This window comes from Daldinia loculata, assembly GCF_022478755.1.
Source record: "Daldinia loculata strain CBS 113971 unplaced genomic scaffold F4817scaffold_60, whole genome shotgun sequence".
Classification (NCBI taxonomy): Eukaryota; Fungi; Ascomycota; class Sordariomycetes; order Xylariales; family Hypoxylaceae; genus Daldinia; species Daldinia loculata.
This window is the reverse complement of record NW_026054914.1, coordinates 53,915-71,353: the sequence shown is the minus strand read 5'-3', so window position 1 is coordinate 71,353 and position 17,439 is coordinate 53,915. Positions and strand designations below refer to the sequence as shown.

The window sequence follows — 17,439 nt, the reverse complement described above, 5'->3', positions numbered from 1 at the left end:
ACTCTGCCACTCTGCCACTCTGCCGCTCTGCCACTTCTCTGCCACAACGGCTTGGCTCAGCTGGGCTGATTCTAGATTGAGTACATAGGAGAACGTTTGCCACATCGCACAAAAGAAGAGGTGAGCAGACCGAATAAAACACAACAGAATATGACAGACCATACAACGGACACTTGTCAGATTGGGATTGTAAATTTGGCCGAATCCATCCGATGAACCAATTTTTTTATTTATTTTCTCTATGCGATGTCGTCTTGGCTGCCGCGGGAGTTTTCGGGTTGTTCTGCTTCTGTACATATGTAAAACCTGTTACCCTTTCAAGCCCCCCCCTTTCCGCATCCTTTTTTGTACGTACCCCCACTGCGCCGACAAGCCAAGAGCACCGCCAAGCGTCGATATCTATCTTCCGTGTGAGGCTCATGCGTAAGCGGACTAGGGCCAGGTCCGCTAGATCTAATTTGCTTGGATGGCGGCCCACCGGCCTCAATCATCTTCATGTTTGACGTTGTCCAGTAAGAAGCATGTACAAGGATGACGTTGTTACGGTCCAATAGGGTCGTGGCTTGGTGCCATGAGGCTCCATGGGATGGGCGATCTCCCTTGCGCCAAGTCGCCGCCTTGTCTTAGCTAATAACCAAAACGAGATATCGTGATAAAGATTTTGTTTCTCCTTTACCCTCGACTCCTTACTCGTTGCAGACGATGAAGCTAGACAAGGGCATAGCTTCTATTTTTGAAGTCGTCGTCGTTTCCTGTAGCGCTCTGTGGAGTTTGTGGAGGAAGGGTTTAAACACGTCTAGTGTAATCCGTACCTAACATAGCGTGAGTGTGTAAGTGGTGTAGGTGTAAGTGGTGTAAGTCAGTGGTTCCTCGCACCTTCGTCTAATGGTTGCAGGGTGTGCAAGGTTTCGGAAACAGATACTCTGTTATTTGGTTGGGTTAGATTGAATCTCGAATACCAAGAGCTTGTCTACCAAGAAACTTGTATAACTCTATACGTCGGAGGTGTACACTATGTACGGTTAAAAGTGTCTGTGGATCCTACAGCCATGTCTCGTCGGGCAGCGTTGAAGATCATAATGGAAGCTCGGTCGTAGACGGCCGACCTTCATTCGACGATCAACCTTATCGCGACCCTGCCGTGTCATTCGGATCCCGGGAAAGCCCATCATCTTCTGTTTCCTAGCTGTTTCCTACTTCCAGATGTTTTCTGCTTTCTTGGCTCGAACCAACCAGGGTGGCTGTAGTACCCATTACTCATAAAGGCTTCGTAATTGCCCAGTCACTCGAGTTCATACCAAGAGCTTCTCCATTTGGGTAACATTTCGCATTTCGCATTTCATTTCTTCTGACGAGGCCGGTACTCTCTATTCTCTACTTATTTTCTTTTTTTATTCTCCTATATTTTCCTTGAAATTTTCCCTTTTCCTCTGGTCTGGTTCATCTGGTTCTTGTTTATCTGTAAAGTTCTCCTTTCTCCTTTTCTCTTCTTCGCCCGTTGCCTCTTCGACACGGAACTATTTGTTAAGACTTGTTATTCATCACAATGGAGCGGACACTCCTTTCCCAGGAGACTCTCTCCTATCCGACATCATCAACGCCATCTTTATCGTTTCGCACCTCAGACCCGACGGAGGTACAGTTCCCCGTAAACGAGAAGAAACATGATGGACAATTACCGGGGACACAAGCTAGTTCTGCTGCCAACTCGATATTAGAGGGTAAGGAGAACCACACCGGCGACTTAGAGCATGGCAGCCACGAGCACGGACAAGACCATGTAGATATCTACGATCCAAACCGACCGAAGCTTGGAGTCCGCCAGCGAATGCACCACTTCACATGGGCGTGGTTTACCCTACCCATGAGCACTGGTGGATTATCACTTCTTATCTTTGCCCAGACGCATCAATTTCCTGGGCTTAGACAGATCGGTTTATTCGTGTATATCGTCAATCTTATCCTATTCACAACGTTGACCTTTGCCATGCTATCGCGGTTCTTCCTTCATCATGGTGACTTTTACAAATCTCTGTCGCATCCTCGCGAGGGCTTCTTCTTTCCGACATACTTCTTATCCATCGCCACTATCATTACCAGTACGCAGCGATATGCCATCCCGGATAACGATACGCCGCTCGTGTGGGCTATTCAGCTCGCTTTCTGGGGCTATGTCGTTATTACCCTAATAGTGGCTATCGGACAATACAGCTTCGTGTTTGCGGCTCACAACTTCGGCTTACAGACGATGATGCCAACATGGATACTCCCGATCTTCCCTATCATGCTGTCGGGAACTATCGCCTCGGTCATCTCAGATACTCAACCCGAAATCTCAGCTATACCCATTCTGATCGCTGGTATGAGCTGTCAAGGCCTAGGACTCTTCGTTGCAATTATGATGTACGCTCATATGATTGGACGTCTGATGTCAGCCGGTACGTAGTTCAAACTTAACAAAAATCATACCCAAAGATGATATGATAAAGCTAATCAAAGGAAATAGGTCTTCCTAACCGCGAGCACCGACCTGGTCTATTCATGAATGTGGGACCCCCGGCTTTCACTGCCCTTGCATTTATCGGTATGTCGAATGGTCTTCCCGATACCTTCGATAGGGAGATGGACGGGTTCATCGACGTACACTTGATTAGGACTTTTGCTATAATTGGGGCCATCTTCCTATGGGCGTTGTCTCTCTGGTGGTTCGGTATCGCATTGATTGCTGTAATATGCTCGCCCCCTAAATATTTCCACTTGGGATGGTGGGCAATGGTCTTCCCTAACACCGGTTTCATCTTGGCGACTATTTCAATCTCCAACGAGTTCGGGAACGAGACGGTGAAATGGGTGACGACGGCGATGTCCATCTGCTTGTTGGCCACGTATCTCTTCGTCCTCTATAGTCATGTGAGGGCGGTAATTGTTCAGGACATTATGTACCCTGGACGGGACGAGGATGTCGAAGATCATTAAAAAAAAACACATCAACAATTATTACATTTCCAGAAGAAGCGAGAAAAGGAGGCTATACAGTTAACGTATGATGTTCCTTTCGTCTTTTCACATAACACTCTGCCTTGAAGATTATTCTCTTTTACATAGACTCAACGGTGTCCGGGCGGGCGCTAGGTTTGGTCGGACACCTAAAACAATTGGCTGGTTTTCCTTTTGGCATTTGAGATATCCCTAGCATATTAGAGAGGCGTGGTTCCTTGGTTAGCGCCCCATAAGTACACGGGGGCGGGCAAGGACTGAGCCTGTATTTTCGCATAATATAAATAGTACGGTTATATAGAAATAAAGATTGTAATGTTGGCGAAATTATAGACTCCGTGCTGTAAGTGATAGTGAATGTTGTAGCTGTAGGGTATATGCCCTGATATAAATATATAAATAAGATATAAGGTTACTTAAGTTCATATGTAGAGTACGTCTTGTAGGTTTACTTAAATTAGGTACGCTTATGCAATGAATCTTTCCCGCTATTTGAACCCGTTGTTAAGAAACTAGTTCAAACATAAGAATATGCAAGTCAGCGTAATGGCTGTATATTAAGTACTATCCTGCAGAAGTTTAACAGATATAACCAAACATCAAAGTTTTTAACAGCCATGAGATGATATTTTAGGAAGTACAGATTGTGAAATTGTACAATCTGAATTTGTGCTGAAGAGACTTAGCATTCTGTCCCGACAACTATAAATATCTAAGTCAGTGAATGCAGTCGGGACAACAGAGTTAGGAATCGTCCGAAATTGAAATTTGTGTCTTGCTTTGAGAGGTACTTTTATATATAATTAGAAACTTAACTACGATAAATATTATTTATCTACCGACTCAAACAAGTCATATACCTCTACGAACTCATCGCGCTTGATCCCGGGGGTTATACAATACCACCCCGTTTCTAAGTTGTGCCAGTTGCGGCGGTAACCCGGCTTCGGAGACTTGTATTCACGGGAGCACCGCGCCGATTGCATTCTCGTAGTCGGCCGCGCGCATTTTCTAGTCAATGTGCCGCAGCTTTACATATCGAGTTGTGTCAAATATGGTATCGGTGACTTTCTGTTGTAGCACGCGAGTTTATTCGGCAGATGGACTTGTCTAGGTTAGTGACCACCACTTGACCGTTCTACTACTATCAGCGCCACTTAGAAACGCGGGGGGCCATGCTCCTAGAATTGTACTCCTTGCGTTGATGTCTGCTGCGGTGGCGTAACGTGCGGTGCCGGGTGGATATGGTACAGGTATTTACACTACTTAGCTTCCGTCTATAGACACTATATATGTAGGGTCTAAAGTGCGTGGAGTAGTTATCGTTACTAGTCGCGGGTGGAGGAGTGGACTCTATATCTATCCATTTTTAGGGCAAATCCTCATCTCAGCAGCTGGCAAGTACTGCTCGGGATACAAAGTATTCAGCCTACCTATGTATTATGTTAGTATTTAAATGCAAGCCCCCCTTGGCATCTCAGATAGCCATTAGGCGCAGTCAATACTAGTAAGCTTTGATACCTAGTTATATAAATTAATACCAACAAAAACAATCCAGCAATCGTGTCCGTAATCCGTAAATGTTAAATTCGTAGGATGCGCCGAGAACGCTGGATTCACACGCCTTACCGAGAACAGGTAGTATAAGTCGACGAAGAGGGTACACTAGCTAGCATCTAAATCACACTGCCGATAGTGTATGTTAGGTACCTACATAGCGGATTTTACCGCTGCGCTGGTAGCGTTTCCCAAATAGGGAGGTCTCCATATTGTCGCTGGGGACTTGATCGCGTGCGCTGTTAGTACAGGGTCTCCCACGTTGTCTTTTTCTTTATGAGAGCCGCATGAGGCAAGTCGCAAGATGTTGTGGCTCGGGGATTCCAGACTCAAACCGAGTATATTATGTTGAACAGACGCAGTTGTGTGATAGGTAGTATCACGTCGGTATCGTGTTTGCCTCGTGGGTGAAATTAAGTAGTTGTTTGGGTCATCAGCATAAAGCACGACATCGACGGGGTAGCATTTGCATATCGACCTGGTAGGATATTAGTTTCTAAACCTCTCCTACTATATCTCTAACCATCTAATACGGGTTTGTTAACCGGGACGCATTGCCGATGCCGAGACTTTTCCGCAAGAACCCCAATTGCTCTAAGCATCACGTCTACAACATATATTTTCTCCATGTTACTATACCAGCCTTCTCCCCGCATTGCACGCATTTAATATACCACTACATAATCAGCGACTCATGTGTGTAACTCGTGACATCCTGTCGGATTTATTGCTTCTCGTCTTATCTTCTTTAGCTACGTCACCGTACCACTGGGCAAGCCCCGGGATATCTACCCCAAATGAGCTCCTCGCGATTGTTTTCGAAGAAATGATGCGATTAGACCCCGGACTATGCCCCCCTTGCCTTGACTGTTTATCTTGCTCTACCTTGATAAAAATAGGATGAATAGGGCAAGACAATAGACTCATAATCATTAGAGCGAAGAATAGATTCGATCGATATCGTTAATATCTCCACTTCACTTATTAGAGTGTCATGCATTCGTCAAGTTTGTTAGCGGAATTCACTTAAATTTGATATCTCCGTCTCACCTCTCTGTTGTGGGAAAACACAGATTACCACGAGGAACATAGATATTTCCACCAACCGATGAAGCATTGCCTAATGCACTCCCGGAATCTAGCCCACAATCGGCAACCCCCCCTGCCAAGCCTCTCCAGGTCAAGGAACCTCTGTGGCTATCCACCTGCCTTCCCTGTCCGCCCTGCGTCTCTAATACTACCACGGAAGCTGGGTTGATAATGGCAAGCGAGTAAACTGGCTAGACAGGTTGAAGACTTTATCAACCCTCACTTTTATAATGCAACGCGAGTGCGCGGCGCGATGGCACGTCCAATCTTGCATGCGTTAATCCGCAATTTAGCAGGTCATGGACCCTCGCTGCTCCCCCAGAAGGCTTGCCAAACAGCTACAAATACTCATAGACACTCCCACCTCTGTTTGGAGGCCCAGGTCGTTACCTCTTTCTAGCCCTTCTTCATCGAGTGGTTTGGTGCCCCCGCACTCCCTTTTAGTCTTTCGCTCCTAAACACTCGCTTGCCGGCTTCACCTTGTTGCCGCGCTCCTTGTCCAAGATGGTTCGGGGCTCTTATTTGCTGCCGCTGCTCACGAGCGTGCTTAGCATCTTCTCAGTTGAGGCCAGAATAGCGGGAGAGACAAGACATCTTCCTGGGTCTTACATCGTGGAGTTTGAAGATTCCCAGGTATTTTAGCCTGAACGCGCAGGGAAAGATGTGTGAGCCGTACTAACTAATTGCGACTTGGGTTAGGACTCGGCGGAATTCTTTAGCCACATTGGCTCAAAGGCGAAGACGCGCATGAATCTGGATTATAAGTTATTCAGAGGCGTATCTATCCAATTCCACGATTTGAAGACAGCTGAGGAAGAAGCGGGAAAGCTTGAATTGCTTCCTAGCGTTAAGCAGGTATGGCCAAATAGGGTATACTCGTTACCCAAGGATGAAATCGTCTGGACGGGACGAAGCGGCGGGGCAGACTATATGAAGAACGTTAAGAGGCAGCTTGGAAATGACACCTTCACACCACACGTGATGACCCAGGTGGATAAGCTTCGGGCAAAGGGGATCACCGGAAAGGGAGTCAAGATTGGTATCATTGATTCAGGCGTAGGTGATTATATCCAAATGAAAAACATCAGCGGCTTACCATCTTCAGGTTGATTATACTCACCCCGCATTGGGTGGCTGCTTTGGTGGTCCCGACTGTTTATTCACCTTTGGTACTGACATCGTTGGTGATGACTACAATGGTGACAACATACCAGTACCTGACGACGACCCATACGATGGTTGCGGTGGCCACGGCACGCACGTCTCGGGAATTATCGCGGCTCAGGCCAACGAGCTGGGTTTTACTGGCGCTGCCCCCGATGTCACCCTTGGCATGTTCAGGGTTTTCGGTTGTACTGGTGGTGCTGGCAATGACGTCTTGATTGATGCCTACATGAAAGCGTTCGAGGCCGGATCAAACATCATCACAGCGTCAATCGGTGGTTCCTCTGGCTGGAGCGAAGACCCTTGGTCTGTCGCCGTATCTCGAATCGTCGAAGCCGGTGTTCCTTGCACAGTCTCAGCCGGTAATGATGGAGCGGTTGGTCTATTTTATGCCAGCACAGCTTCCAACGGCAAGAAAGTTACATCGATCGCTTCAATCGACAACGAGGTCACACCTTTACTTCTCACAGACTCGAACTTTACTGTAGATGGCGGCGAGCAAAAGCAATTTGGCTACGCTCTCGGAGAACCAGGAGAATGGGCCAACGTCAATCTTCCGCTGTGGACTCCCTCCTTCGATATCACAGAGGCTGATCAGGGCTGCACGGCATTACCAGAAGATACTCCTGACTTGTCAGGTTACATCGTGCTGATCCGTCGCGGAACTTGTACCTTTGTCCAGAAGGCAACCAACGCGGCGCAGTTCGGAGCGAAATACGTTCTTTTCTACAACAATGTTCAAGTTGGGGCAGTAGGTCCTGCTACTTCCGAGGTTACCCGCGTCCAGGGAACTGGCATGGTAAGCGAACGAGCTTTAGTTTCCGTTAGTATCTAGCATCATAGCTAACATTTAAATTAGGTGACAGCTGATCAAGGTGAATCGTGGGTTGCTTCGCTGAAGAACGGATCCGAGATTCTTCTTAACATGCTTGACCCCTCTACCGCACCTGTTAGGTAAGAATCTGACAACGAACTTCAGCGTGTAATATCTAACAGGCAATAGTTTGACCTACCAGAGCAACACTATCACTGGTGGATTCGCAAGTTCTTATACGTCCTGGAACCCGACTTTCGAGTTGGATGTCAAGCCACAGCTCGCTTCTCCTGGCGGTAATATTCTATCGACGTTCCCGATTCCTCTGGGTACTTATGCCGTCTTGTCCGGCACTTCGATGGCGTGTCCCTTGGTCGCCGCCATCTATGCTCTCGTCTCAAACGTCCGCGGCACTCTCGACCCCGCTACCCTTGAAAATATATTATCGGCGACGTCGAATCCGCAGTTCTTGAACGACGGAACCGAAACTTATCCATCGCTTGCGCCTGTTGTGCAGCTCGGTTCTGGCATAGTTCAAGCCTACGATGCTGCTTACGCGACCACTTTGCTGAGCAAGTCCAGCCTCGCCTTCAATGACACGGATAACTTCGTCGACACGCTGAACTTCACTATTAAGAACTTGGGTTCTGAAGAAGTCACTTACGAATTAGGTAGCGTAGGTGCTGCAACTGGATACACCTTCTCTGACTCCATATACCCGGATCCTTTCCCGGGTCTAGAGTTAACAGACGAATATGCCACTATCGCGCTTAGCGAGTCTAAAGTGACCGTTCCAGGCGGGGAAGAAGTTGTCGTTTCTGTTACGGTTACTCCACCTGCGCTTAATGCTACCCGCTTACCTGTCTATTCTGGCTATATTACCCTGAACGGCACTAATGGCGATAGCCTGTCTCTGCCGTACAACGGAGTCGTTGGTAGCCTACACAGCACGAGAGTCCTAGATGTCGGTTACCTCTCGATCTCAACAGACGAAGAGCTAGACCCCATCACAGCTAACGCTTCATTCGTGCTGCCGAAATCCAACAGCACTGCCGCCAACGCCACATACCCCGTTGCTGTAGCGCTGCTCGCATTCGGATCACCCCAAATCAACGTCAAAGTTGTTTCGGTAAATGCTACTGCTTACGCGGGTGCAGATGTTGGTAGCCACATTTTCGGTTCACCGCTCCGCTACGCTTCTCGTGATCCCTTCGCTTTGAGTTGGGACGGAAGGCTTGCGGACGGCACATGGGCACCGGCAGGCGCGTACAAATTGCGTTTCGAAGCGCTGCACATCTTCGGTGACGCTGCCGATCCGGCCAAGTATGATATTGATGAGTCTGTAGAATTCTCTATCCGGTTTATTTGAAGACGTGATATCTGTATATTAGAGAAGAAAAGGAATAGCGAGCATTTTATCCACTGTCATAAATACCTAGGGTTACTCCTCAGTGAATTAGTAAAGATAGAATACGGGTCTGACTCCTTGTATTTCACTTGAAATGTATATAGATTCAGGTTGAAATAGATGATAAGCTAATTGTTGCTGTATTTCTGAACGATATATCGTCTGATCTTTCGATACTTCAAACAGTTGTAGTTAGCAAAAGTATTAGTAGTAAAAATGGTGTTCAAACAAGACTTGATCTTGAGAAAGGGAAAGAGGGAAGATGATGTCCAAGCTATGAAAAGTTGAGTTTATGCGACTCTATCACCTGGTTTAGTACATATATATCTCTCAATGGAATATTCTAGTCTTAATTCCGTAAGTTTAATTGCTTTAGCCCGGAAGTTCACTTAAGACGTCTACCCAATCAATGACTGCGGGATGACAATTACGTAGGATTACGTAGGTACCTACGTACCTATCGATAGACGGTTATCGTGCATTTGGATTTTTAATATGGTCGACCTTTGCGACCTTGAGTGTAATTTGTAATTCCCGTAATTCCTTAACATCTCAACTCCCGGCTTCACATAATATTGTATAACAGATACGACAAACCCGATTTTCTACTATACACTCTTGTCTGGTGGTATTCTCTGCATTTCTTACGAGGTGTGTTCGATTTAATTATCATCATGCTGTGTTACCGTTGCCGTCGCCTCGTTGCGATAGCTCCTAAACGAAGCTCTGCCACCTTGTCGCGCTACGCTCAGCCGATACACATATCCTCGGTACAAACTCAAATACGAACATTAGCCCAGTCAGCCATAAGCGACCATTTCAAAGCTCAACACGCCATTATTCGACACTATTCCTCCTCTCCCGACTCTGCAGCAGCAAGCTCAGCTAACGCTCCACCGACCGAGTCACCTCGCCTCGAAAAGCCAGATTACCTTGACGATGCCGAGTCGGCAATATGGGACAAGCTAACGGCCGAGTTCGCACCGACGGAGCTTATGGTTCAAGATATATCAGGTGGTTGCGGGTCCATGTACGGGATTGAGATTGCATCGGAAAAGTTTCGAGGTGTGAATATGCTAAAGCAGCAAAGAATGGTTAATGCTGTGCTAGGCGATCAGATGAAAGGCTGGCATGGCGTCCAGCTACGCACCAAAGTCCCTTAACTCCGATGTATGAGCAGTTGGGCTGCAAGAATTACAGTTCACCTATCATAGACTCTATACACGGTGGAGGCAAGCCACAGGGTCTCGGATGCGTTTAATATCGGACATACTCATAGATAGACATGAGAAATGTATATCCAGACATTAAGAGGGGGTGTTGTATATATCTCGATACTGAGATGCGGTAGACTCGACCTCCCGTACCAAATTCAAACTCTCCCATCCTTGGTAATGCTAGGTATTGTAAGACTGCAGAAACAATATCTACTGGAATGAGTAAACGCATAATTATATAAATTTGCACCGTAAGTTTAGCTACTCTTATTCTACAATACCCAGCATATCCAAACATAATATGGTAGGAGCATGACAATAAGTCAGGGTTCATATCAATTTCCAGTATTATACTAGTTTGGCATGTATTTGGCTTGAGGCGCCGCCGGCTGTAGCTACATCCATGCCTAATCTTTCCTACGTTGCTTTTCAAGAAGCTGTAGTATCACATAACGTGATAGCCGCTAGTTAATTAGCTCCTCGGGAGAATCTTTCTAGAATATACAAGGTGCGCCAATGTCTATATCCAAGCTTCGGCAACAATGATCTAGGCTCTGATTATTGATATAGGGATGACGTGTCGAATAGAGCTAGAATTCTTCCTTATTTCCCCATATTTCCCGTCTTAAATATCAGCGCAGATTAGCTAGCGGCCGCCACCACAGACACGGAATGAGAAATTCCCGGTGTTGTACAGCATCATTATAATAGACATACATGGTACTCGACGTCAATCTAAGACCACAAGCCCAAGGTAACTCGTATATGCAGCGATATCCACATACCATCTCCTTACTTGCCAAGTGAATACCTAGTAGCTAGCGTGAGGCAGTTATCCAATGCCAATATTAAGAGGAGGAATAGCTTAGAAACTTCCTAGGAGGTAGGTCAGAGCGAGGCCAAATTAATCCGACCTGCCCCTCATTTTACCTCATAACTCGCCTTCGTCACTCTGCGACAGCCCTTCAAGGATAAATCACAAAATTATAAAAAGTATTTCATCTTGTATGAAATTGGCTATTTCCAGGCTTCAACGCGAAAAGTTCACTGTATAATACATGCTTTGTGTAGTGAGTTTGTTTAGTGATGGTTACAGTATACGCGAGTGAGTGGAACAAACTCACTGTGAATCTGCTTTGCAAAGCAGGACATTTATATAATTTCTGAAAAGGACTCCATAGTAAAATCATTCATAGCACTCGGCAACTAGTGTACGTAACTCGACTAAATTGTTAAGTTAGAGTCATTTAACAAGGCGTCCAGGAAATCTTAGTTCAACTAAATACCACATATACATACCTACCTAACGGTTAGGTAATATAACACTGAATTCTTGAAGAGAGCCAAGTCTGATCTTAATTTAAAGAACTGTTCAATCCACCGTATACAGAACCATGACCGTCACGTCAAGTAGAATTGGTTGGTAGATATGGTAAGAATAGTCAAATTGAATTTCTATGTTAGGCGAGTGCTCCTTGATGAATTAACTCGTCTACTTGTAAAATATAGACTTCTAATAAAGCTCTAAGCATCTTGTGCACCCACTCTTGCTCTATACCACCTCTATAAGTTAGGTTCCAATTTACCACAATTTCTTAAATCCAAAGGTATCTCCGTAGGTGTACACCAGATTTTGGCGTTGATTTATCTAGGAGCCCGAGGAACGCCAAACCCGCCATCTCGTCGTAGCTTTCGTAGAAGAGATTGCTCATCAGGGGCTGTGAATGTAACGTATTAGTATTCGATTTATCACTGGTATAATATTTGTAGACTTACATGGAATCTCCGTAGCGACGCTCTGGTCGTAGACAATAATTTGTGTCGTCGTTGTCGATGCGGCGATGATTGCCGCCGCACCGTCAGGAGATGCATAATCCATTCGGATGGCGCTCACTTGAAGAGCGTAAACGCCAGCATAGCTCACGACGAGATCGGGGAAGACAGAGTATTCCTTAGCTCGGCTGCTTCGAGAAGCAGATCTGTCATGCATACTCTTGCCGGATGTCGTTAGTGTGCCGTACAGTTGGTCCTCGAGAACGCGTCCGTAGGAGTCGATAAGGGCAACCTGTATGAAGTCGTAGGTATCATCGCCTTTGGAGCTTACGACGAGTGGCGGGTACATGACTGCTCCCGCCTGGACCTGCGTCGGTGGTTGGACTTCAACCTTTACCATGGCTGCGGCAGATTTACTTCGTGTAGAGAGGGTCTTGGTGCTTTCCTAACTCGTTTGGCTGCAGCGAAACCTGTATGCCGTTGCCGTCTAAAAGTCGATATCCTACCATCATTAAGGAATCTTGCTCGAGCTTTTAAACCTTGAGTGCTTGAGTGGCACCAGCAAAGTCTCAGAAGCATAGAAACCTTACCAATGCTTTCGTTTATTGTGACATAGTCCCCAGAGTCTTAGCAAGGATAAATTATTCCAATGGGGCTCTATGTGACTTGCGGACATTTCCGCTGGAACGGGGTCCGCGCCTGTCATTTGTTACGTGTCAACGACTCATGGGGTTCTTTGATATATCACCGCAGGGGGTGAGGCTCTAGAAACACGACTCAAATAGTAGTACAGGAGGTATATACCTATGTTCAATGTAAGGTATCAAGCCCGGACCTCAATCCCAAGGAAATAGTCACTCCGTATTGTCCCCGCCAAGAGTAGAATGTCCTTTCTTGGACAGGGGATCCTATATTCACCCGAAAAGCAGAGAAGTGACGTCTTGTTCCTTCCATGGTATAGAGTAACTATTTCGATATGCTCAATTCTTCCGCGGAGATCTTAGCCTAGTAAATGCGTCGATAGCTACGGTATGATGCTATAATCGCAACGTAAAAGATGGAATATCTTAGGCCAAGGCTGAGGCCTGTAAAACAGGGCAAACTATTAACTAGTTTCTGTAGAATGAGATGGTGTAAGACTAGTGAGATATGATCAGTAATCAAATAAGGAATAGGCTACTAGGGACAGACGCACGGCAAATCAACGGTCTATAATGGTCTTCCGTTGCACACGATCTTTAAAGATCTTGGATAGATCTAAATCGGAGGTTTTCACTTGTCGTTGGATCTTGGGAAGTACAACAAATATGTCGACAAGGGTCAGGGGTAAAAAGTATTGTGCATATCTACAGGGTTCTTTGCAAGGGTTACCACACTCCTGGGAATTTCCGGGGCGCGGAACACGTCAAGAAGTCCGGGGCCTTCATTTACGCTCCCCTAGTTCAAGCCTCACCCAGGCTTGCCAGGTCGTGATGGAGTAAAAATAACATTTAATTAGAAGATTTTCCCTTGAACGTCCAAGACGCGAGTCCTACGATAGGATCGTGAGTATTTTGCTACGTCACTTTTGACGCGTCAGTACAAATCAGCTAATGTAATAAAAATTGTGCGGAAATAGGAGTTTACATACAAGACAGAAAATAAAATCCGCAAGTCCTAACTGGCCCAACGGCCGCCTTAGTGAATGGGACGCTGCTACTGTAGAGCCTCATTTCGCTAATACAGGGCCAACTCTACGCTTGGCATTAATGATGATAGACACGCGCTCGGCACGCGAAGTTATCCACGATTAGACATTTATGAATTATGCATTTTCTTCACTTTCCCATGGCGGCTCATGGGAGAAAGATAATTCGTTATCTCCCTGACGGAATGCCTTCCGTTATGGCTGGTATTATATGGACACTTGAATCAATCGTTCCACAACGCCTCCAGCCTTATGTCTTAATAGACTCATCTACAGATTCAAGATCGCCAAATCGGAGCAACTCGACTTATGATAGGTAGTAACCACACACAGATAGATTTTCGCTGCATACTATCCGAAACATACTATACACACCAAAGCTTCTTACATAGACAGACTTATACTTTTATGCGCCAAAGAGGCGTGGCGATCTCGAACGGCTCTTCTTCATTGACTGTATTTTTGCGGCCGAATGTGCATTAATGCAATTTATTTTCGAGGCTGATCAGATCCCGAGAGATTCTGAACCAATGAACCAAATCCCGGTGAGTTTTTTGTTTTTGTTGAGCCTGTCGATAGTCGGTCGACCTGCATTTTATGTAGATCTTGCATGGACTGCTAGCAAGATCGGTGACAGGGTCGATCGTAGATAGGGCTGATGCTTCGAAGTACCTACAAATAAGCAAAAAGATAGATACTACGTAACGACACAGCTGAATAGAATTTTTCCATCTTACAGAGAAAAACTTTTAAGCTATTGCCGGGAAGTGATGCTGCCGACAGACTAGTTAACGGGTTCATAAGCGAATCTTTCAGCTAACATGATTTTAAGCTCCCTCTATTACTTCCCGTGGGTGAGATACATTACAAGTCGATACCCCTCACGGTTTCACGACAGGGGACCCTGAAATGGCTGTGGCGTACAAAGCTAGGCGGAAGATTCGATTCGAGCTAATGACTTTGTGTTTTGAGCCATGCATATGCTCAACATTGACTATTTCCAGTTCAATTCCAGTTAAGACATGGAGATGGTTGTCTCATTTAGCCTTGTCTTACGAAACGGTCATAGGTCTATCAACACTAAATAGTGTTCCAAAATATATTGGGCTCGATCCTCGGTTGAACGTAAGGCTACCGAATATCTGTTGGGCATCGGAATTTACCTACCACAAATCCTAGTGATCCTTTCGCCGCTACATAGTTGGACGCCCCGACAACATTGCCGAAGTTAGGACCGGAGCTCTAGCTCGGCCGCCATCCGGGATAATTATTAAGTAAACTTGACTTATAGGTGGACAGTAAATAATTCATTGTTCTCGTTATGATTGTATCCTTACTAACTAACACGAATTCCACCTAGTCTCGTGGCCTTATTGGAGGCATCGTTCGATTCATTGGTTGTACCTGCTAGTCTTAGATATATTGTATATACGTTACAGGAGATGAACCACTCGGTGCTTTTCAAACAATACCGAGTAGTCCTACTGCTTTTCTAGTCCATGTTCAACAAACAAGCGTACCATCGCACGCCGGCTGTAGGACCCTGCACTTCCTTCTACCTAGCATTATCATATACACGACGTGACGAACATTGCTATCGGGTGCGTATCGAAAGGACAATTTCTCAACCACCAAAAAGTCAAAAACACCTTGAGGCAAAGTATTTTTATGAAGAAAGTTACCTTCTTGCAAGATGCCAAGAAGAAAATCTGTCCCGGGAATGCAGGCGTTGTTGAACGGCTCGTTCCGTACCTCCAGTCTTACAAGCACACCATCGACGGTCAAAATGGTGCCCTCGATTCTAACGTAGCCTAAGATCATATTGGTAGTCTCTTCATGTCGTCCGGGTGTTCTCTCAGGCTCAATTGCGAAATCCAACCTATCGTTATTAGCTGCTTTGCCTTCCCATCCGAGGTATGACCACGATGGGAAATCCGGACGACGGCGGGGCTTAACAGTTTGAAAATGGTACCATCGCATGGATTGCGGGAACTCTTTTAGGGGTAAATTCCAAACGAATCCTTGTGCCAGTAAAGTTCTTTGCAGAGAAGACAGAATACCTCTGAATGCATTTGAGGAGTCTGAATAGTTCGTCATTCTGCGGCTTGTATATTCTTCGACTAATCCTTGGAAAGTAGAACCTGCAGACTCGCGTCGGGACTTCAAATCCATGGTGTATTCCGTTTCATTGGGCTATAAATGAATGAGTTGCTGCTCTCCACTTGACTAATCACGATGCTCAGGAGTGCTTACTCGAAAGGGGTTGAGCTTCTTTGTATCAAGAATATGAATGCCTTCTGGATCAATAGTCTCGTCTACTGACTCGGTGTATTTTGCAGTACTACAGGTAAAATGGATCTGATACTTTCCGAAGTCAATACGGCGACTACACAGAAAATATGCTTGTAGGGTCCAAGCCCGTGTGAAATACGTTACCACACCCATCTCCTCCTATAGAGCTGGAAATAGACTGAGCAGCTGACTACCCTCGATGCTCTCATTAGCTTGAGGTACTCTTGGACTTTTGGCACTCACTCCGCAAAGTCTCGCGTCAGCATCGTTGCCATCAAGGGCGACAATGGTTACCCAATAACAGCTGTAAATGATATCCATTATTATACTTAACTGTTGGATCTTTTCCGGGCTGGGGGTCTGGTCAAACAGCGCATCCACCTTGAATATGTTGTCAGCTAGATATAACCTTCTATCCATCACACGTGAACATGACTTACCCAGAGATACCTTAACCCGAGAGCTTTGGTGACCGTTGTAGCGTCTTCGATGATCTGGGGGAGTTATCCACTCTCTAATGCTCCAGGTTTAGGATTCACGCCACCCCAAACGTAGCTCAAGGTAATGTAACGGCAGCGTGGAGGACAGTTGACTATTTTACGAGATGATATATCGATCATCTTGCGCATAAGGGGTTGATCCGACCATTCCACCCGACATCGAGTATGCTCTCGTTCACACTGGCTTATCCAACTACTCACAATGCCTGATTCCGATGTAATTCTCTCTCACGAGCCGAGAATCCCGGTCTCGAGAGGGCGGCTCTTTTGTGAGAAAGGGCGAATGCCAACTCAAAGCCATATATTGCGTACTTGTCCCCCCATCCATTTGAGGAATTCTCGGTCTGATCCTGATAACCAAGTCGGTTCTAGCTCCGGATAGGCCGTATGAAATACTCGGTATTTCAATCTTCTTCATCCTCGGGGATTGGAGGGAAGACGTGGAAGATCATTCGGCAGAGTGGACACGACGCATCCAAGAAATCGAATAGAGCGGACCTAGGTCAAGCCTTCGGGAGAGGTTATAGTTCTTATTCATCCTTCCACCTATTTCATCCCTGGCGTCTTCGTTTGTAAGCCAATCTATAATTCGAAACCCCTCACACATTTTACAAAGTTGACTAATTGAACTAGCGGGCTCTCCCGCAAGAGGTTTGGTAGCAAGATGATCTGAATCCGCTCTGAGGTCGTTATTGTTGTTATGTCGTTTAAGAGTCGGGCAATTTGATGGCTACTTAAGTATCAAGATGTAGGCGCTAGGGTGGATGCTGGTCTGTGACTATAGATGAATATTAGGATGACGGGAAATTGTACTTAATCTTTAATCTATATCCATATAGTCACAATGTCTTAACTAGATCTCGTCTCGGTATTTAACGAACGGATATAAGAAGCACAAGCACGGGGCTCGACATATAATTGACTTATTATATCTGGGGAAC

General features: G+C 45.9%; 5 protein-coding genes across 5 annotated transcripts; 3 read left to right on the top strand and 2 right to left on the bottom strand.

Annotated features, from left to right (window-relative positions):
* Positions 1-1,546: 1,546 nt before the first annotated feature.
* On the top strand, positions 1,547-2,976 carry F4817DRAFT_361230 (malic acid transport protein; the record flags this gene model as incomplete). Its single annotated transcript, XM_049306377.1, has 3 exons — positions 1,547-1,721; positions 1,785-2,438; positions 2,507-2,976. The coding sequence occupies 3 exons, from the start codon at positions 1,547-1,549 to the stop codon at positions 2,974-2,976; spliced, it is 1,299 nt and encodes a 432-aa protein (XP_049155516.1).
* Positions 2,977-5,817: 2,841 nt separating this feature from the next.
* F4817DRAFT_243721 (subtilisin-like protein) lies at positions 5,818-9,074 on the top strand. The gene is made up of 5 exons (XM_049299073.1): positions 5,818-6,276; positions 6,343-6,699; positions 6,749-7,606; positions 7,667-7,761; positions 7,811-9,074. The coding sequence occupies exons 1-5, from the start codon at positions 6,148-6,150 to the stop codon at positions 8,988-8,990; spliced, it is 2,619 nt and encodes an 872-aa protein (XP_049155515.1). The 5' UTR covers positions 5,818-6,147; the 3' UTR covers positions 8,991-9,074.
* A 468-nt stretch (positions 9,075-9,542) lies between these two features.
* F4817DRAFT_243675 (bola-like protein) lies at positions 9,543-10,239 on the top strand. Its single transcript, XM_049299072.1, has one exon. The coding sequence runs from the start codon at positions 9,704-9,706 to the stop codon at positions 10,190-10,192; it is 489 nt and encodes a 162-aa protein (XP_049155514.1). The 5' UTR covers positions 9,543-9,703; the 3' UTR covers positions 10,193-10,239.
* Positions 10,240-11,890: 1,651 nt separating this feature from the next.
* F4817DRAFT_319429 (uncharacterized protein) lies at positions 11,891-12,419 on the bottom strand (the record flags this gene model as incomplete). Its single annotated transcript, XM_049301063.1, has 2 exons — positions 11,891-11,964; positions 12,023-12,419. 2 exons carry the CDS (start codon positions 12,417-12,419, stop codon positions 11,891-11,893), a joined length of 471 nt encoding a protein of 156 aa, XP_049155513.1.
* Positions 12,420-15,209: 2,790 nt separating this feature from the next.
* On the bottom strand, positions 15,210-16,916 carry F4817DRAFT_361228 (heterokaryon incompatibility protein-domain-containing protein; the record flags this gene model as incomplete). The annotated part of the gene is made up of 6 exons (XM_049306376.1): positions 15,210-15,866; positions 15,960-16,157; positions 16,242-16,379; positions 16,439-16,492; positions 16,538-16,704; positions 16,811-16,916. The coding sequence occupies 6 exons, from the start codon at positions 16,914-16,916 to the stop codon at positions 15,210-15,212; spliced, it is 1,320 nt and encodes a 439-aa protein (XP_049155512.1).
* Between the last annotated feature and the right edge of the window lie 523 nt (positions 16,917-17,439).

What these genes read in the sequence shown, in the direction of transcription:
- F4817DRAFT_243721 (XM_049299073.1), top strand. Translation starts at nt 6,148, where the DNA reads ATGGTTCGGGGCTCTTATTTGCTGCCGCTGCTCACGAGCGTGCTTAGC. An exon ending in TTGGTATCATTGATTCAGGC is followed by an intron (nt 6,700 to 6,748) that starts GTAGGTGATTAT and finishes TACCATCTTCAG; the next exon opens with GTTGATTATACTCACCCCGC. An exon ending in GCGTCCAGGGAACTGGCATG is followed by an intron (nt 7,607 to 7,666) that starts GTAAGCGAACGA and finishes CATTTAAATTAG; the next exon opens with GTGACAGCTGATCAAGGTGA.
- F4817DRAFT_243675 (XM_049299072.1), top strand. Translation starts at nt 9,704, where the DNA reads ATGCTGTGTTACCGTTGCCGTCGCCTCGTTGCGATAGCTCCTAAACGA.